General features: G+C 41.6%; 1 protein-coding gene across 1 annotated transcript in view; it reads left to right on the top strand.

Moving 5' to 3' along the window:
- Positions 1-20,894, top strand: part of ABCC2 (ATP binding cassette subfamily C member 2) — a 57,372-nt gene that overhangs the window by 32,609 nt on the left and 3,869 nt on the right. The window contains exons 18-31 of the mRNA XM_011378827.2: positions 1,120-1,296; positions 2,768-2,935; positions 3,426-3,606; positions 8,281-8,398; positions 8,681-8,816; positions 9,473-9,692; positions 9,849-10,003; positions 12,708-12,863; positions 13,774-13,973; positions 15,474-15,600; positions 17,175-17,276; positions 17,794-17,937; positions 18,804-18,962; positions 19,977-20,143. Of these exons, the coding sequence (XP_011377129.1) occupies positions 1,120-1,296; positions 2,768-2,935; positions 3,426-3,606; positions 8,281-8,398; positions 8,681-8,816; positions 9,473-9,692; positions 9,849-10,003; positions 12,708-12,863; positions 13,774-13,973; positions 15,474-15,600; positions 17,175-17,276; positions 17,794-17,937; positions 18,804-18,962; positions 19,977-20,143 (2,210 nt within the window). The remainder of the gene's footprint in view (positions 1-1,119; positions 1,297-2,767; positions 2,936-3,425; positions 3,607-8,280; positions 8,399-8,680; positions 8,817-9,472; positions 9,693-9,848; positions 10,004-12,707; positions 12,864-13,773; positions 13,974-15,473; positions 15,601-17,174; positions 17,277-17,793; positions 17,938-18,803; positions 18,963-19,976; positions 20,144-20,894) is intronic.

The following is a 20,894-nucleotide window of genomic DNA, read 5'->3' on the forward strand; positions in this document are numbered from 1 at the left end:
GTGTAGGCAATTCTTCTATGTCTATATATGTGTTTTTGAAAGCCTCATGCTCTGCAAAACTATGTGATAAAAATAACAGAACCTGAGGGAGAGTTGGAACAGGTTATTAAACTTATATAACTTTGTAACCAGGGTACCACCACCACCACCAACAACAACAAAAATAATGGTAAAAACAGTAGCACTGTAAAATCTCTGCTGGCAATTACACCCAGCATCACAATCGGTCCTGGGCCTCCCACATCCCCCTTTGAGGAAAATTGCTTCCAATATAAAAATCCGATATAGGGTGTAGACACCTTCATCAATTATTTTTTTTTTAACAGAAAGTAAATGTTTTCATGGCATCTTCATCAGCACTCTCAGCTTCATCAGAGAATTTAGGGGAAATTATAGGTACTTTGAATCATTTAACCAGCCAGTACTTGCATCATAGATTTTTAGCTTTTTTCCTTAAGATCTTCATATACTGTTAAACTTTCCTTTTAATTATGAGAAAGCTTGCCCCTGACACGCTCCAATCAGTTTAAAGAACTTCTTCCACATAATACTGACATTATTCCTTGATCTACCAATCACTAATGAGCTAATTTGCATTAAATCAACATGCAGTTTAAAAGAGCAGACTCTACAGATTTAACTCTGTCTTTTTTTAGAAGCCTTTTTTCCCCTACCTTATAACTGAGTTCTTTCTCAAACACGGGCATTTGTCAGATTCCATCTGCTTCATGCATTGGCCTGCAACCTCATTCCAATCTCTTAGTTTTTGCTTTCTAAGATATCATCTATACCATTTCCCCCGTTAGTGTAAACTCATTGAGGTCTGACTGGAACACTGTTCCAGAAGGAGCACATGTATTCATCCTCCAATTTTCAGGATCATGGCTAGAAAGTGGTAGTCAAAGACAGGGGACTTTACATGGTCAGTAAGACATTGAATCTTTCTCCCTGGTTGATACAATAAATACATGTACATTTATAAATATCAGATGTTCAGTCAGCCTGCCATACATTTTTTCAAATCTAAGTTCCATTTGTTCCTCCCTACTCCTGCCATCTTCTCCTTCTACCCTGCATTGCTTGGAGGTACATTATCTGGTCTGGTCTTTTCCCATCCAGGGCACTGTAGCCTATGTCCCACAGCAGTCCTGGATCCAGAATGGCACCGTAAAGGACAACATCCTTTTTGGATCAGAGTTGGATGAAAAGAGATACCAGCAAGTTCTGGAGGCCTGTGCCCTCCTCCCAGACTTGGAAGTGCTGCCTGGAGGAGACTTGGCTGAGATTGGAGAGAAGGTACTTGAGACACCAAGGGACCGTGAAGGGTGAAGAAATATTGAAGAAAAAAAGTGACAGTGGTGAAGAAGTACATGGGAGTAAAATAGTTGACCAATTTTGTTGGTCCTGTTTGGAACAAACATCAGAAAACACAAATTTGCAGAATATTTGGTGCAAACAACTCAGAAATTTAAAATTTTGTGCCTGGAGGCAAATACAGCAATTATGTCATCTAAAGGAAAGATGATGCAGCTAGGACCTGAGAAATTAAGTAACCAGCAACAGGCCTGGTATTGAAGTTCAAGGGGAGGGGCAGAGGTGGGACCAGAGCCTACTATCCTGATGCTACTTTTGGACATTAGTGAGGGCCACAGTAGGGTTCTAATAATCTGCTCCCAACACTTAGATATTTAGTGTGGATTGTTTCCTCATGCTATTAAATTCCTTTCTGAAAAATAGACTTTTAAGGACTACTGTGTATTGTATCCATTCTATGGATATAGCATAATTTGTTTAGAAATACCTGAATATTACATATTTAGGAGATTTTAATCCTCCATCCTGTTAAAAAACAAAATTCAGCTGAGTAAATTTGAAGATCCGATTGGCTTTCTTAAATGATTCATGAATGGGTCAGCATCCCATCCAGCAACTAGAAGGGTGCTCCGAGGGTTGTACAAAATGGAAACTTTTTTATTTTATTTTATTTAAAAAAGAAAAAGAGGAGAGGAAGCTGTTAGCAAGAGGAAAAAAAGGATTATTTGGGGGGGCCTGAATTTTTTTTTTTTTTTTTTTTGGAAGGGAAGAAAATGGGAAGTTTTTATCCTGTAGGTTGTCTCTTCTTTCTATGAGGGACAGGAAATGGAGAGGGCCCGCATGACAGACTGGTATTGACCAGAAAATTTCACACTGCTTCATTAAAATTATGTTTCTGGGAGAGGTTGAAACAGCAGTTAACTCAGGTGTTAGTTAAATCTGGGTTTGATATCATGGGCTTTGGCACAAGCCATGCCATTTTGGGCCCTTTAACAGACTCCATTACTAAAACTGCATAGAGCAGCCTTTGGAGACAAGGGTCTTGAAAGTTTAGAAGACTAGTGAAGATGTAGCTCTAGTGTGATTTTGTTAATTAATTCAGCATAGATTTATTGAGTACCTATGTGTCAGACACTATTTTAAGTGCTGGAGTTATATCCATGTACAAAATAGAAAAAATCTGCCCTAGTATAGCTCTGCATTCTCAAGGGACAAGAAACAACAAAAATAATAAATAAGTAAATTATGATAGAAAATGGTACGTTGGGCTATCTTTAATTATCGGGCTTAAGATGATTTACTTGAATCAAAGTTATTTATTTGTATAAAGGAACTTGTAACATTTTTAAGCCCTTGATACCTTATTGTAGCAAATCTTTTTTACCCCTCTGTAACAGCTGCTGTGAAGGGGGATGGTGGAGTAGTATTTAATAGAAATTATTTTCTTTTTCAGGGTATAAATCTCAGTGGGGGTCAGAAGCAGCGGATCAGCCTGGCCAGAGCTATCTATCAAAATTTAGATATCTATATTTTGGATGACCCCCTGTCAGCTGTGGATGCTCATGTGGGAAAGCATATTTTCGATAAGGTCTTGGGTCCTAATGGCCTATTGAAAGACAAGGTGAGAAATTATTTAAGGTGATACAGACATGAAGTGTGTTTGGGAGGTAGGACGGCACACATCTCGTAGGACAGCTGCTGTCCTGGAGCGGATTTCCTTATTTGTCTGCCCCCCGGGCTTCTGGTTAGTGAAAGGAGCAGTTATTTAGCTAGTTATTTAATTACTTATGTATTCATCCATTATATTGATAGACTTTGATCTCAAGTGACATTCCAAAGTCCAACTCCCGGCTCTGCGGAGAGCCGGAGGAAAACATGTGTAGGGCAAACCTTATTGTTACTACAAAACGTAACTGTGAGTATATCCATGATGACAGGAGTCTCATCTTACATGGGTCAGGTTGTAGGATGAGGTGCTGCGAAGGAAGGATGACCACATTTTGAAGCAAAGCCCCACAGTGAATTGAGGTATCTGTTTTCCCCTTTTTAGAGTAGGACAAGAAAGGTGGAGGACACAGAGTCATCAGCACAACTTACTGTTATTTTCACAGACTCGACTCTTGATTACACACAGCATCCACTTTCTTCCTCAAGTGGATGAGATTGTGGTTCTGGAGAATGGCAGCATCTCGGAGAAGGGATCCTACAGCACTCTACTGGCCAAGAAAGGATTGTTTGCTAGGAATCTGAAGACATTTATAAAGCAGACGGGTCCTGAAGGAGAAGCCACAGGTATGTAAGGAGGATTGGAATAAGGTAGAATTTGAGTATGGAAAGAGGTGGGAGTGGTAAACCGATATCTACCTCCTAAACTACTCAGTATCCACTAAACTAGACTTGAAAGAAACACATAGAAACTCTATGCCTGAGCCAAACTGGAGGCTTATCCTGCTCTTCTGGTCTCTGACATGAAATCAAAGGGCACTTTTCAGAAGGATATGACTGGAGGTTTGGGATAATTAGCCCTTGTGGAAGAAATGCCAGTGGCACAAGGGACCCCTGCTTCTACTGATTTAGGTCACACATCCCACCCCGAATCCATTAAAACTACTTCCTGGACAGCTTCATAGGCTGGTACTCATAGTGTACTGCTAAATTCTTGATAAACCCTATCAAAGAGCTCTTGACTAAGATACCAAAAACCACAGCGTGTTTTGAACTAGAAAAAATCATGGCAGTTGTACAGTGTCACTGTATACACAGGAATAGCCCCTAATACCACCACTGTTGGGATCACCAATTAGCTCCAGTCAGCAATAGAGCCTTGTTCTCTGGGGTCCTTCGCAAGAACCTTCGGTGTTCCTGCGCATAGTTCCAGGTATTCCCTTCAGGGAGCCGTCATCTGCAGCAGGTCAGGACTGAGAAAGCAAGTCCTGGAGGGTGCAGCGGCATTTCAGAATTCAGTCAGAAGAGGGGGGAGTAGCTATAGAGCCTGCAAGTGGGAGCATATTTAGGCCTTGAGGTCAGGACATGTGATGATTTTAAACCACTCTTGCAAAAGAGAAGGAAAGGAAAGACTGTGAAGTCTATATAAGGGTTGGGGGTACAGGGCAGGAACAAAGAACAGGATGGTGTAGGTGACAGGGATCAGGAACCAGCCCAGAAGGGTAGGGCAGAGGCACCAGGAATCAGCAGAAAGAAAGGAGTCAGAGCTTTCCATCAGCCTTTATGTGGTCCAGGGACTGCCCTGGAGAAACAAAAGGCACCCATCTGGGGAATGAAGGCCCACGCAAAGGCCCGTGTCTGCTGCTGGATCCCTCGGAGTTACTGTTCAGCCAATCACATCACTGTGGCCTGGACAGTTTGATTACACTAATTCCAAACTTTTTTTTTTTTTTTTTTTTGCCTGAATCTAAGTTTCTAGATTCTGTTATTAAACCCCCATCGGTGGACAGCCCCTTTGGAGAATCATATCTTTTATGTACAAAGGACAGTCTGCAAACTAGCTCATTAAGCCCTTATTCTGGTAAATACTGATAGGCTGTTTCTGAGCAGTTACGTAAGCCCTAGTGCCTGGCATGCTGTTGTGTTGGTTCTGGAACTTGAGGTACTGACCGTGAGATGGTAGAATGAGGGGAAGGGCAGGAGGGCAAGGTGACTTGTATCAATATTGGCTCTGGGTATTAGCTTTCTAATTAGCTGCCGTGACAAAGCACCACAAACTGGGTGGCTTAAACAACAGAAATGTATTGTCTCACAGTTCTGGAAGCTAGAAGTCCAAAATCAAGATATCAGCAGGGTCAGTTCCTTCTGTGGGCTCTGCTCCAGGCCTCTCTCCTAGCTTCTGATGGTTTGCTGGCAGTCTTTGGCATTCTGGAGTAATAGACACATGCAATCGATCTCTGCCTTCGTCTTCACATGGTGTTCTCCTTTGTCTGCATTTCTGTGTCCAAATTTTCTCTTTTATAAGGATATCAGATATACTGGATTAGGGGCCCATCCTACTCCAGTCTGACCTCATCTTAACTAATTATATTACTAATTACTAATGACCTTGTTTCCAAATGAAGGCGCATTTTGAGGTAGGAGGGATTAAGATTTCAAAATATGAATTTTGGGGATATACAATTCAACCTATAACATCTATTCTCTGGCACTCCAAAATTCATGTCCTTATGTGCAAAATATATATTCACCCCATTCCAACATTTCCCAACGCTTAATCATTTCAATATCAATTCTAAGTCCAAAATCTCATCTAAATGTCAACTCAAAGACCCAAATTTCATGATCTAATTCACCCAAGTTAGTTGTGGGTGAAACTTGGAGTCTTAGGTCAAAATTCCTCTTCATCTGTAAACCTGTAAAACCAAACAAGTTATCTGCTTCTAAAATACAATGGTGAGACAGGCACAGGATGGACATCTCCATCCCAAAAGGGAAAAATAAGAAGGAGAAAACGGGTCACAAATCCCAAGCTTGTCTAAAATCTAGCAGGGCAAGTTTCATTAGATTTTAAGATTTGATAATAAACCTTTTTGGCTTGATGCTCTGTTATCGGGATCACCAGGGTAGTGGTTCTGCCTTCTCCTGCCTTGGGAGATGGTCCCAACTTCTGGAACTGGGAAGCAGCCAGGGCCTGAATTGCCTTCTGGGTCATTTTTCTCTTTTCTTGAAGGATAACACCTGTTCACAGCTGAATAGCTCTATTTAGCAATTTTCTGTTTATAAAATCCTTGAATTCTGACAGCATTCCAGGATTAGAGATAAGACCTTTTGTCTTATCTCTGTCCCCTGCAGTACAAGCTGGCAGCATTTTGCTAAGATGGTTGATTGGATAAAGTCACCTGCCTAATCTTTTTAGCAAATCTGCTGTTGAGCCTTTCTAATGAATTTTTCAGGTTCCTGTGCTTATCAACTCTAGAATTTCTATTTTCTTTTTAAATAATTTATATCTTTTTATTGATGTTCTCTATTTGGTGGTAACTTATTTTCATACTTTCCAGTAAATCTTAGATATAATTTCCTTTGCTCATTGAACATACTTTTAATAACTGATTTAAAGTCTTTGTCTGGGGGGAAGAGAGGAGGAGAGAGGTAGATGGGGTAAAAGGGGTCAAATATGTAGTGACAGAAAGAAATCTAACAATGGGAGGGGAGCACACAGTGTGATATATATATGCCTTACTGTTAAATTGTTCCCTTGAAGCTTACTGGATTTCGTTGACCAATGTCACCAATAAATAAATAAATTAATTAATTAATTTTAAAAAGGAATAAAATTGAAATTTTAAAAAATAAAAAAATAAAGTCTTTGTCCGGTAAGTCCAATGTCTGTGCTCCCTCGGGAATAGTTTCTGTTGACTGCTTTTACTCTGTGTATGGTCTCAATTTCCTGCTTCTTTATATGTCTCATAATTTCTTGTTGTAAACTAGCCATTTTAAATCATATAACCATTCTGGAAATAAGATTTCTCTCTCCTCCTTTCTCTGCCAGGGTTTCTTGTTGTCGTAACTCCTGTTTAGTTTTCTGAACTAATTCTGTTAAGTCTGTATTCTGTGTCACGTGTAGCCACTGAAGTCTCTGCTTGGTTGGCTTGGTGGTCAGCCAGTGATTGGTGGTCAGCCATTCCTTAAATGCCTGGAACCAATAAGTTACTCAGCCTTTGCTGAGAGGCTGTGTGTGCGTGTGTGTGTGTGTGTGTGTGTGTGTGTGTGTGTGTGTGTGTAGGGGGGTGGGGCATATCTTTGACATTCTAGCGGACAACTTACAAGTCTGCCTCAGCCTTTGTTTCCTGCTTGCACAGAGCCTGAAGGTTAGGCAGAAGTGAGAGAATAGGGCCTTCTCAAGTTTTTCTTGGGTACGTGCACAGCCCTACACATGTGTATGACATTCTAGATTGCCAGGAATATATTGAAGATATCAAAACTCCTTTGGGATATCTTGTTCCCCAGCTTTTCCTTTTAAGTTTTTGGTCACTTTCTTATTTATTCCAACTATAATCACCACCTCAGGAAGCTGTAATTATAAACAATTGCTGCTGATTGTTTAAGCTAGCTTTAAGTCAGATCCAATAAAGACCAGCCTTGAAAATGGGGTTTTCCGGGGAACAAGTCAAATAACTTTTGGGGGCGTTCTAAACTCAATCTGTTCCCTCCAGCAGCTGCTAGGCTGCTGATTTTCATGGTTACCAGGATTGTGAGGCTGTTGGTTTTCTAGGCTACAGCAGATCTGAGAAGGGGATGGGAATAGAGTAAACTATCACAAAGCTTACTGTTCTTAGTGAGATTTAGTCATTTTTCTTAAATAAATGCTCCTTGGATAATTGACAGCCTTTGTTTAATTTCGGAGTAAAAAAAAAAAAAAAAGTTCACTTTAACAATTTTTTACCAGTATTCTCACAGCTTTTTTTAATTGCTGGAGGTCTTTACTCTACCATTCCCATTGGTGCCCAGGCTATGTTTACATTTTATTTTATTTTATTTTATTTTATTTTATTTTATTTTATTTTATTTTATTTTATTTTATTTTTTTCAGTGTATGTTTTTAAAATGCTTTAAATTCATAAAAGTTTGTCAAATTATTGGAATTTCAAGAAGTGCATTTTTAATTTACACTCACCACTTTAGTCATTCTGGGTAATTATGACTCTTCTCTTTGTCCACTAAAACTCTTAAAAATTCTTTCCTGCTCCAAAGAAATTTAGAACCTTCTGGGAATACTTTTTTCCTTTTTGACCATTTTCTCTTCCAGTGGAATATTAACTCCTCTCTCCTTTATCCTGGTGTTTCTCAATGAGAAAATATACCAATAAGTAGTATTTCTAGAGTAAAAGATTCCAGCTGCGTGTACATCCGGGATCTCTTGCTGAGGTCAGCAAGATCAGAAAAGCCTTCTCTCTCATGGTTCAAAGGGCTGTGAGAGCTCCCTGCAGCTATCTCGCTAACCTTTGATGTGTCTCCTAGTCAATGAGAACAGTGAAGAAGAAGACTATGGACTGATGCCCAGTGTGGAGGAAATCCCTGAGGATGTAATCTCGACCATGAAAAGAGAGAACAGCCTTCATCGAACACTTAGCCACAGGTAGGTCATTTCTTCAGCTGGCAGCCCTCATCGCTCCCATATTTCCTCTCGACCATTCTCTTTTTCTTTGTGGGCTTTTCTGAAGGTAGTGGACACCATGAACACTCATAGTTCTTCCCTTGTTTCTTTATATGAGGAGGAGGGTTGGAGGGATGTGTTTACACCCAGGGCCATCTGCTATGAAATGCACACTGAGCAAGCAGAGCAGCTGTGATATCTGCTTGCAAGAAGACCCTCAGGATCTACATACTCAGGAAAACTTTTCCCCTCTCCATCTCTCAGATCTAGACCCAATAGCAGGCATCTGAAGTCTCTGAAAGACTCCTTGAAGACTCGGAGTATGAATATCCCAAAGGAGAAGGAAGAACTAGTGAAAGGACAAAAGCTAATTAAGAAGGAATTTATGGAAACTGGAAAGGTGAATACTACAATAAAAAGTACCATTAGAGGTGATATAAGGCTTGGGATCCCAACATTTGAAAGTTTGATGACTTGAATACGTGGCTCATGTTTTCTTCACAAATCTTTAAATTCATCATTAAAATCTTGGTAGAGCCTCTGGGCTTTCTATCAAATCATATATCCACGAAGAATGATATGTTTCCTGTGAATATCTTCATAGCACACTTCATGAGTGTTTGATTCCATTCTGATATGTAGAGAAAACAACAAAACTTCTTTGAGATGAAATACTGAGAACACTAATATATCAGTCTCAGAGAATGCAGTTCAAATTTACAAAGCTTAAAACCAAGGTCTTAAATTTAAAGTCTTAACTAAAATCCAAATTAATAAAACAAATTCCAAGATCTGAAGTATAATACTATCTGTCTCATTCCATTTTTCTATCTTCCCCTCTTCCTTGCATTTAGAAGCTCATTAATTCTCTGATGATTATTTACCTTGCACTGTATTTCGGCATTGATTATTATCCTGGCCCAATGCAGAAATGATAACAACAGACTAGTAAATTTTACTACTTGCGATCCACTTTTCCAGGAGATTTGTATTCTAGGTAATTCCTCACCAAAAGCTATTAGGAATTCTACTAACATTGAGGTTGGGGCTTTGTAGGTGAAGTTCTCCGTCTACCTGAAATACCTACAAGCAGTAGGATGGTCTTCAGTTTTCATCATCATCCTTGCTCATATATTCAATGCCGTGGCTTCGATTGGATCCAACCTCTGGCTCAGTGCTTGGACCAGTGACTCTAAAATCTTCAATAGTACCAACTACCCAACCTCTCGGAGGGACATGAGAATTGGTGTCTATGGAGCTCTGGGATTAGGGCAAGGTACGTCTGTTGGCTACGATAACTATTTTTTAAAGAATCTTTCTGGTCCATGTACTTTTGCCTGGACTCAGGAAAAAAAAATCTGCCATTATATTCTTTGCAGAAGTCTTCAGGAACCCCTGTGCATGGCGCTGACTAAATCGGTTCCATTTCTAGGTATATTTGTGCTCATAGCCAATCTCTGGAGCACCTGTGGTTTCACCCATGCATCAAACATCCTTCACAAGCAACTGCTGAACAAAATCATTCGAGCGCCCATGAGTTTTTTTGACACAACACCCTCAGGCCGGATTGTGAACAGGTTTGCTAGTGTAAGTATCTAAAGGGCTGTAAGACATCGTGTTTATATGTTGAAGATCTTTTTATTTCTGACAGGGAAAGAATTCTCATGTTCCTCTGGGCAACACTGTGTAGTTCCAGTTTTCTTGTCCATTCAGTATGTGGATACAGGGATGAACAGTTCTGGCCCTTTAAGGAGATCACCATCTAGTGAATGAAACAGCCAAGGGAATAAAGAATTGTAATAGAAATGGCAAAACCAAAATACAATGATGTGCGCAATGTTGTTCTGGGAGTACAAAAGGGGGACAGAGAAAAGAGGTACTATCTCAGTCTGGGTGACTGAGGGTGGGAAATGTCACATATGGTGACACTTGAGCTAAGTAATAGAAGTTAGCCAGGGAGATGGTGGGGGTAAGTGGCGGATGGTGGCAGTAGAAACAGGATGAGAAAAATTATTCTGCAGAGGGAAAAACACAACAGCACTGCCACTGGCTGTCACAATGAGTGAAAGGAATAGCAGAATAACCCTTTGCTTAGTCTCTGCCTCTATTCCTGAAACCACTATCTTTGATGCCTTAAGAATAAGAAAATTTGGTCTGGATTATGGAAGACAGAGACACCTATGATTTTAATGAGGTTCTAAAACATTGTCTCCATCTACTTCCGATCCTAGAACACTTAACATTCATTCATCCATTCAAGCAGTTAGTCAATGGCATTTATTGAGCACCTTCTATGAGCCAAGGACTATACTAGCCATTGGAATGCTCAATAAATGTTAAGATCATAGGTGGTTCTCTTCCGTGGGCCAGACCAAACTCATTGATTCTTATTGCTTTTGAGATGGAAATTCAGGAACAGAGGCAGAAACCAAGCGATTCTGAGTAATATTCAACTCTCATAAGCACAGTTTTCAGTCCTCTGTATAAGAGGGAGCACATATTTTTTAATGTCTGAGTAGCTCTGGATCCTTATTTGGTTGGTCTTGAAGCAGATACAGAAAGTCTAGCTTATAGCCCACAGCCAAGTTTAGTCTTCTGTAGAAGAGGGAGCACATATTTTAAAATATCTAAGTAATCTTAGTTGGTTGGTCTTGGAGCAGACACAGAAACTCGAGCTCATAGCCCATAGCCAAGTTCTGGTGACACAGTAACTGCTTCAATCGTGGGAGATGACTGGTCCCATTTATCACCTTCCTCTAGGACAAAAACATTGGACATGGTGTCATTAGAGACAACTTCAATGGCCTCTCTGCTCTTTAATAGAACCTAAGAAAGCATGCCATTTTGAATGGGGAGATTTCTCACAGGAATTTTACAAAGATTGCAACTCTTTTCTGATGTTGTAATATATAATTAATCTTCTGAAAAAGAGAATACAGAGATCTTACTGTGAGTTGCTTAGGCAACAGTCCTATTTTGCTAACTGCTTTTTCATGAAAAAGGAGACTGTCATTAATTATATAGTGAGTTTTGTAGGGGAGGTGTCTCAGGCCCATAAAGGAGTGTTTGATCTAGGGTCCTCTAGAACTGGTGACTGAGCCCTTAAGAGGAGATGAAGGAGTGGGTGAAGGAAAGAAAGATGGAGAATCTGTACCAGGTAAGGGTCAAAAGTAATGTACACAGAACTGATAGCTGGTGAGGATTTTTTTTTCTTCCAACCTTGAACATATTGTTATTTGCATTCTGATGTGACATTGGGAAGAGCATGTTAGACTCAGGAGTTATCCATTCTTCAGAGCTCTCTTGAAAATCTGTTAACCCTTACCCAGTTTGGGATACTCCAGAGATACTCACTTTGATACGCACATATTCCTAATCCCAGAATCAATACAATCTAAGAAATATAGGCAAGGGAAATTCAAAATATAAGCCAGTCTCCCTGTGTGTACTAAACCATCCCTCATCCATCCATCCAACCATCCATCCATCCATCCATCCATCCATCCATCCATCCATCCATCCATCCATACATCTATCCATCCATCCATCCATCCATCCATCCATCCATCCATCCATCCATCCATCCATCCATCCATCTATTTGTTCATTTATTCAACATGACATGAAGGTGATATGGTAGTAAGACCTAACCATCATCTCTGGGCTCCTCTGTTAGAACACCGGCCATGCAGGGATCACATTTTATCTTTACTTCCCTCTCTCCTTGAAGCCTGTGCTCAGCATAGGAAGCAAATTCCCAGGTAGAGGATGGTTGTTATGTCAAAGGTGGGTGATAGGGCCTCTTGACTGGAGTCTCCAAACAAATGTTTATTGAATGCATGTTATATGCCAGGCTCTGTTCTAGCTATTCAATAAAATTAAGACCTGCGTAAAGTTAGAATAATTGAATTGGCTCAGCTATAGAAGGATTTATCCTGTAAGGCTATATTTGTTTACAGTGGTTATATTTGCTTACAGTGGTTATAAATGGTTTAACAAATTTGACAAATGGGAATTTCACCGAAAAGAGTAAAAACCTATGCTAAATCTATTTTTAAAAGGTGAAGGGTGACTGCTGTATTTTTGGAGGGATTTAGGAAGATAAAAATATTACAGAAATGAGATTGGTTTGGAGGTGAACAGAACAGTCTATCGCAAATGAATATTATGAAATGATTAAAAGAAGGAATCACTAAGGTCCCAGAATTGAACAAACTTCCTGCTGGAATCAGGAAAATGTAAAATGTTGTAGGAATTCATTAGTATACCATCTCTCCTTATGTGTTTCTAGGATGTTTCCACGATGGATGACACCCTTCCCGCGTCCTTGCGCAGCTGGATTTTGTACTTCCTGGGGATAATCAGCACCCTTCTCATGATCTGTTTGGCTACTCCAGTCTTCGTCGTCGTCATCATTCCTCTTAGCATCATTTATGTGTTTGTTCAGGTAGGAGCTAGGTCTCCTTTCCTCTCCGTTTATAGACTCTCAGACTCCTTCCTGAGAATCTCTTTTGTTTATTGCTAGTCACTTGTTCCTGTCTAGCATCTTTGTGATTTAGTCATATATTAATATACCAAGGAGCCCATAGACCATTGTCTAAAGATGAAGTATCAGCACCAACTGGTATACAGTTCACAACATATCTCACCTTAACTGCTGCCCCCCTAGAATCTTAAGTAGGGCATATTTATGTTTAGATACTACTTTGAGGATGGCTCTGGACAAAGTATTGAAGGTCTGTAAGCATCTCCCTCACCCCCCGCCACACACACACACACACACAATGGTTAGTTCATTGGTTGCATCTAGAAAAGTCATGCTAAGGCTGTTTCCTTGGTCAGCTTAGGCTTTTCTACTTGGATGTGTCTCTCAGTAGTAGCTAGATCTCATTTTACTTCAGAGAAGTTCTAGTTTCACTGGGGTGTCTTTGGATGGCTTAGACTCAATTGCAATGTGTTTTTGAGGGAACAGGTAGTTTGAGAGCCAAGCCTCACAGAAATACTGGAGCAAGTGGAAAGGACTCCATGCCCATAATAAAAACCAATGGGAGGGAAGCTGTTAAGAGATTCTTGTCCCACCAATTACCTTTGGGATGAACTGTTCACCTCAAGGAAACAATCTTTCTTATTTTCATCCTCCTCAATTCCCCACCAACTTCAGATCTTCCCACCATCCTCTTCCCCTGGTCCTGTCTCATCATTCCTTTAGCCAGAGGTGAAACTGGAGGCTTCTGTCCTGTTCAGATGTAGGCTGTGTCCATCAAGGTGAAGAACACTGGGTTATGGTCACAAAGGAAGAGGTACGACATATGTGACATGATTGTGTAACTAACTGACTTTTTACTTTTGGGGTCCAGATATTTTATGTGGCTACTTCCCGCCAGCTGAGACGTCTGGACTCTGTCACCAGATCCCCAATCTACTCTTTCTTCAGTGAGACTGTGTCAGGTTTGCCTGTCATCCGCGCCTTTCAGCACCAGCAGCGATTTCTAAAACACAGTGAAGTATTGATTGACAATAATCAGAAATGTGTCTTTTCCTGGATTATCTCCAACAGGTGAGGCTTCCTTGGGTATATATCCAAAAGTGTGCTTTGATATTCTGTATGTTTGACATTAGCTGTGGGAGAACAGGCATAGCCAGCAAGTGAAAGTCACTCTGGCCAAACCCATGTAAGTAGAGAGAAGAAAGCGTATGCTTTGGAGTCAGAAACTGGAACCCTGTGCCTGTTCTGCCATGTACCAAGCTAGGTAAATTGCCGTCACCTCTCTAAGGAGAATCTCATTTTCTTTGTTTTTATAATGGCTAGACCATAACCTATCTCACAGGCTTATGGTGAAAGTCAAATGACATCTGTGAGCATTTTGTAACAGGTTGGGTGAACTGGACATTCTCTGTTTGCTTCCCTGACAATAGGTATAAGATTCTCCGTAGGCAGGACAACACTTTGTAGGTTAGCAAACAAAGCAGGGGTTGGAGGGAGGACAATTGGGAATTTTCAGGTAAAGCCAATGGTGACAGAAATGGAAAGCTCACATCCTGTGAGGAGAATCCCTGAGAAGAGTGAGCATTCTTCATTTCTCTAGCATCATCAGACCCTGGCAAGAAGTGGTGTATCCTTGAAGGAGAAAGGTCTTATAGAGGAAGTGGGAATTCTTAACTAGCTTCCATATTATCTTGAGGTAGTAAGGGCAAACTAATGATACTCAGTATTATTTGGAACATGCAGAGGTCAGAAATCTGATTGTAAAGATATTCTATTTCTTAGGTACTTTGCAAGAAAGAAACAGGCATATAAGTCATTAACCTATTGGATCCCCCATTTTAAATATGTATCATATTTATTTGTGCACATGCTAGAATTATTGGTACAAATTTATTTAAATACATTTTATTTATGTTTATAACTATGTCTATCCATATCTCATTCAGTTCTCTACAAACCCATCTCTCTGCGATCAGCTTGCACCTAACTTCCCTCCACCTCCATCTTCTTCTCTACCATTTTAAAATCATGAAACCAGACAAGATACATTGAACCTTGCTGTGGTGTTTATTTTCTAACTTTACATATAGATTCTCTATGCCATTATTTCCCCTTGCCTAATAGAGAGAAATCTCTTGGCACGTTTGTTAAAAATGCAGGTTTCTGAACCCTAGTCTAAGCTCCCTGAGTCAAAATCCCGAGAAAGAGTCCAGATATTTTGTGTGTGTGTGTGTGTGTGTGTGTGTGTGTGTGTGTGTGTGTGTGTGAATTTGTGTATTTAAACAATCGCCCCAGATAATTCTTATGATTTGGCAAGTTTGGGAGACATCGAACCACAGATTTCCTTAGTTCAGTAAATGCCTCTGATATCTCTAAAATGCAATTTATTTTTAAAATGCAACTTAAAACACTTTAAGAACACATAGTATAGTCAAATTGAGACACCTGCTAAGAATACCCTACCAACTCAAGCCCTCTGCGAATGTTCTATAAACACGTAGGTTGCTGGGTAAGGTAAGGAAGAGGATAACTCTCAGTGACACCTCTCTCTCTGGTTCTGTTGCCCTGTAGGTGGCTTGCAATTCGTCTGGACCTGGTCGGGAACCTGGTTGTCTTCTTTGCTTCCTTGATGATGGTTATTTATAGAGATACCCTAAGTGGGGACATGGTGGGCTTTGTTCTGTCCAATGCACTCAGTGTGAGTCTGATGGTTGGGAATTTGGATAAATCAATGAACTTATTCTTAAATTGAGCATAGAGTATACCATGTTCTTGATTCTTTTCTAGATCCGAGGCACTAGAGAAGACTAAGCTTTAAACCCTGGCTCTGTCTCTAACTGTAATCCATGGACATGCTCCTTACCCTTTCTAAATAGGTACCAGTGTCGTCAGGAAAAATAGACATAAATTTTGTTGCCCTTGGAAGTTAAGAAACCAATTTATTATGATTCCATCTAATAGTTCCCTGCCTCTCTGCTTGATTCTAGTCCAAACAAAGAACAAATTAGTTTCTTTTCCATAATATAATAGTAACCATAAAGTCTTTTGAACAAATAACTTTTCCTATGTTTGTTTTTCTTAGATCACAGAATAATTAGAGCTAATTCTAGTAAAGAATATAGAGTCCAATAAAACTCCCAGCATGACGAGGGAATAAATGTTAAACATTACTTCTTAGCACCTAAGACAGTGGCTGGCACTACAGTAAATGTTCCATAAATGATACTCATTTAATAAGCCATTTGGCCATCTTTCATGGTATCTTTTTAAACTAAAATATTAGAGGTTTGCATAGCCACCAGCACACTCCATACGGTGCTGTCTACAGTAAGAGTTAATAAAGGCCAAGGTGATCATGTTGAGCACCCAAAATAACTCTGTTGTTCACCAGAGTCACTCAGTTCCTTATGTCACTGACCTTTTATCGCTCCATTTTTAGGCTTATTAACCTGGACAGGGCAGATAGGGCAAAGAGAGAACTATTAGACTGAACCCAAACAAAAACATCCAAATATCAACAATTCCACGTGGTTCAAACTACACACAGTGGTTACTCTTAGTCCCCACAGTCCTGTGCTGTCCTTCTCTCTAAGCAGCATTTGCTCGCCAAAAGCTCCCTGTTTTGACTCTTTGCTTGAAAAAAGCTTGTGTATGAGTAATCCACAGATGTCCCGGACTCTAGACAAGCCAGGATCATGACTACCCTCTGACTGGTGGTTAGATACATCTTTGTAATGGCAGGAAGGCCCCTGCAGTTTATTGGGGTAAAGGAGGACAAGAGTTTATGTGGATGTCCACCTTAAGGGCTGAGTTCTCAATTGAGCTGTTAATTAAGAGCAGAGAGAAGAGGCAGCTTTTTGGAAGGCTTTTTCCTACCTTGGATCTTTTCTTATGCTTTCCCCATTTGTAGAATGCCGCCCACCACCCTTTCCACAAAGAAACAGTAGGCTTAAAGTCAGGAAAGGTCTAGTCCCACTCCACCAACTTCCAGCCTCTCCAACCCCAGCCTTAGCCCCAAGCCACCCCAAGCTCATGTTGCTTTTCATGTGACCACGACACAGTTGAGCACTTGGCTGTCCTCCAGGCATTTGATGCACTGGTCTCATTTTCTCCCCCAAGTTAGTGAAGATTGTCACTTACACTTTCCTTGCTCTCTTGTAGAGTTCAGCATAGTGCCAAGTACAAAGTAGGCACTGGATTGACCTTGTGGTTTGACTAGTTGCATTGGTTTATGAGCCTGGGATGATCTTTAATCTTCTGGTTTTTCTGTAGATCACACAAAGCCTGAGCTGGCTAGTGAGGTTGACATCAGAAATTGAGACCAACATTGTGGCTGTTGAACGAATAAATGAGTACATAAATGTGGAAAATGAGGTAAGGGGGAATTAGAAGAACTCAGGGACAAGGGAGGAGGTGCGGAGAAGGAGAGGGAGAGAGGGAGGGAGAAAGAGAGAGAGAGAGAGAGAGAGAGAGAGAGAGAGAGAGAGAGAGAGAGAGAGAGAGATGACTCCTTTGAGAGAAAATCTTCACCTTGTCTAGAGAGCACATGTGGGAATATAAAGGTGATCCTAAAGTCCCTCGCTCTAGCTCAAAGGGCCCAACTTCTTGAAACTTAGAATAGGAAACAGTTTGGGGGAGGTCAGGCCTTGGAATACACTGGGTTAAATGGTGGCTCTATTCTGCAAATCCACGGGACAACCTCGTGGGATGGGGTTTCTTTAATTGAATAAGGTAGGAACCTCTGAAAGTCCCAGTGTATTTCAATCCATTCAGTGCAGATGCCCACAGGTAGCTGGGACACTGCTACCCTTCTGCTCTGCGACGTGAGTCCCATGCGGACTGTTCAGCGAATCGACTCTCCGTAAAGCACTTCTCCCTGTCTCCTTGACAGGCACCCTGGGTGACTGATAAGAGACCTCCAGTAGGTTGGCCCAGCAAAGGGGAGATCCAGTTTAGAAACTACGAAGTACGGTACCGACCAGAGCTGGATCTGGTACTGAAAGGGATCACTTGTGACATCAGGAGCATGGAGAAGGTAGGTAGAACTGAAGAAGGTCCTGAATGTAAGTCCTTGTGATCAGAGGACTGTTGGACAGAGGTAGTGAGCAGCTGAACTTTTTTTGGGTCTTCATCATTCAGATGGAGTGAGTCAGGGCACTTCCTCTCCAGAGAAGGTATAGAGACACACCACCACCATCAGAGGGCAGGATATCGACATGGGATCAAACAGACTCACTGGGGCTGGAAGGGCTTTTTTGTTCAGCCCTTCCGTGCCTCCCTGCAGGCATTGCTTCTCCAGTGGCTGACCTCAGGCTCATTTTCTGTAAGAACCAAGGCTTCTAGAGAAGAAGTCAGGAAGCACCTGGCCTGGGGAAGGAACTGGTGAGAACACAAGTGTGGAGATTCTCCCTGCAGAGAGAAGGGCTTAGTTCTCCTTCTGGTCTGCAAAGTCCTGCACCCTCCTACGATGTTCTTGTTCTATGAGGACTTAGGGTCTGATGTAGGACCAGAAAATGTCTGGATAAGGTTGCAGAGGTCCATGACAGGATCTGCTTCTCAGTTGACGGCAGGCCCGGTCCTTCATCTCTCCACACTTCTAAACAAAGATTTTTTTTTTTAATCTATAATTTCCAATAATAATTATAACAGCTGCTAACGTGTCCATTTCCAACAGTAGCTGTCATTCTCAGCAAGCAACAATTTAGGAGGTGGGATGAGAAGGCAGTCATTTTCTGACATCTGCCTCCCCCCGCCTCCCAAAAAAACAAAATCAGTTTAACATTTTAGAGATGTAGCAGCCAATCCCTGTCTCTTACCACCTGTGATTATGACTGCCCCAGGCTCAATTTTTGCTCACCAAGAATCACATGGTGAACTAACCTGCAAAGGAATTTTTTACAGATCGGTGTGGTGGGCAGGACAGGAGCTGGGAAGTCATCCCTGACAAACAGCCTCTTCAGAATCCTAGAGGCTGCGGGTGGCCAGATCACCATCGATGGGGTAGATATTGCTTCCATTGGGCTCCATGACCTCCGAGAGAAACTGACCATCATCCCTCAGGTGAGCTCTAGAACTTTCTCTGTCACACACAGCAGGGGACAGCTCGTTCTGCAGAAAAACATGTGCATCTTCTTCTTGACGTAGATTCAATTAGCAGTCTCATTTCTGCAGCCTACCCAGGATGCCTAAGCTAGCTTCCTACAACACATTGTTTTCAAACTCACAAAAAAAGTTTTGCATTTTGGGGGATATACTTGTGTGGCTGCCAGTATCTAACCAGTGGGTGGCAGCAACACAATGGAAGTCAAATAGAGCAGATGATTATTTAGCATTTCTGTAGCCCATCACAGTTCACAAGACCTTTGCAACCAGCATTAGCAGTTTGGTTGCTGAAGCTTGAAACCATTAAGCTTTACATTCCCCCATTTGACATGGTTAAAAGATAGGGGAGGAAATTTGCTGCAGGTTTCTGCCAACAAGGCGAATGCTTAGTGCATCAGCAAGAAAGGCTTCCACGGGGCTTTTTTGGACCCCACCAAATAAGGACTGACCTGGAGGCTTCTCGGTGGTACCTGGAGCTTCATTAGAACCATTCCTCCTCTGCTCACTGCTGCCACGTCTCTGCGGGTGGTTCTGGTTTGTCTGGTGTTCGCTCAGTTTGATGCACCCGTTTCTCCAGCTTCCTCAAAGGCATAATAAATTCTTCTCCTGTGACTATACCACCCTTGATCCCTCCGCATCCACACCATGTGTTTTCTTTTGGGAGTTTGGGACATTTTTCTTCCCTAGTAAGAGATGCTAAGACAAATTTGGAAATCCATAAATAAATCTCAGAATGAAAAACAAGACAAAACAAACAAACAAAATCCCCCAAAACAAAGACTCCTCTTAATCCTGTGCTTAGCTCCCCCAGCTGGCAGCCACTCTAAACCTTCAGAGGGGAAACTACAAAAGCTTAACCACTAACCAGCTTTCCCTCGCGGGCCAGTCCTATTCTCTTTCTCCTGACCACAAAGTACGGCTAGTCCTTTCTCTGTCATTAGCCCAGTGACCCCCTTGTCCTTTGACTTGCAGGATCCTATCCTGTTCTCTGGAAGCCTGAGGATGAATCTGGACCCTTTCAACAACTACTCAGACGAAGAGATATGGAAGGCCCTAGAGCTGGCTCACCTCAAATCCTTTGTGGCCAACCTGCAACTTGGGTTGTCTCATGAAGTGACAGAGGCTGGCGACAACCTTAGGTAACGCTTCATAACCCACCTCCCCCACAGGCAGTGAGAGGAGCCTTTGTTTCTTGTGCTAGGTGGTACCTGGCATCATAGAGTTTTCACTCTCCAGGTCTAATTCCCAATGTGTCATGTGAACCCATTGTGAAGATGATCTGATAGAATAGATGTGAACACATCAGAGCTCTTGAAAACCTTTGTTAGTACATATGCGTTCATAAGACATTACACAAAGTAAGCTTACAGATCCTGCCATTGTGGAGGTTTTTCACTTAGCTGCTCACTGCAATAAGGATGAAAACAATCCCAATGCCTGGTCTGACCCTAGGGAGTCTGATTTCATTGGTATGAGGTGTAGGCTGGATGTAGGAGTTCTAAAGGATCCCGAGTGTTGCTATGGGAATCCCAGTTTGAGCAGCACTGGTCTCAGGTGATGGGGATGTGGTGTCCGAGGTCCATGGGCACTTGGAACACCTTTAACCAGCCCAGAGACTCTCTTGGCTTCCCAGTTCTTTTTACCTTTCCAAAGCTTTTCTATGAATGTGGACTTCACACTTCTGGTCTTCAGTATGTGCTTCCCTGTCGGCTTATAAGTTGACCTGGCATTTTCCCTATGACAATTGGGTTTTTCCTTCCACACACTGAAGTTCAGACCTCAGCCAAAGCCCACTGCTCTGAGGTAGTTCTTGCTCCAGTCCTGGGTACCTTCAGAGTGGTAGGCAAGGCATGGACCATTAGCAAGTGAAACTCAGAAAAGAAGGGAAGC

This window comes from Pteropus vampyrus, unplaced genomic scaffold, assembly GCF_000151845.1.
Source record: "Pteropus vampyrus isolate Shadow unplaced genomic scaffold, Pvam_2.0 Scaffold348, whole genome shotgun sequence".
In the NCBI taxonomy this organism is placed as follows: domain Eukaryota; kingdom Metazoa; phylum Chordata; class Mammalia; order Chiroptera; family Pteropodidae; genus Pteropus; species Pteropus vampyrus.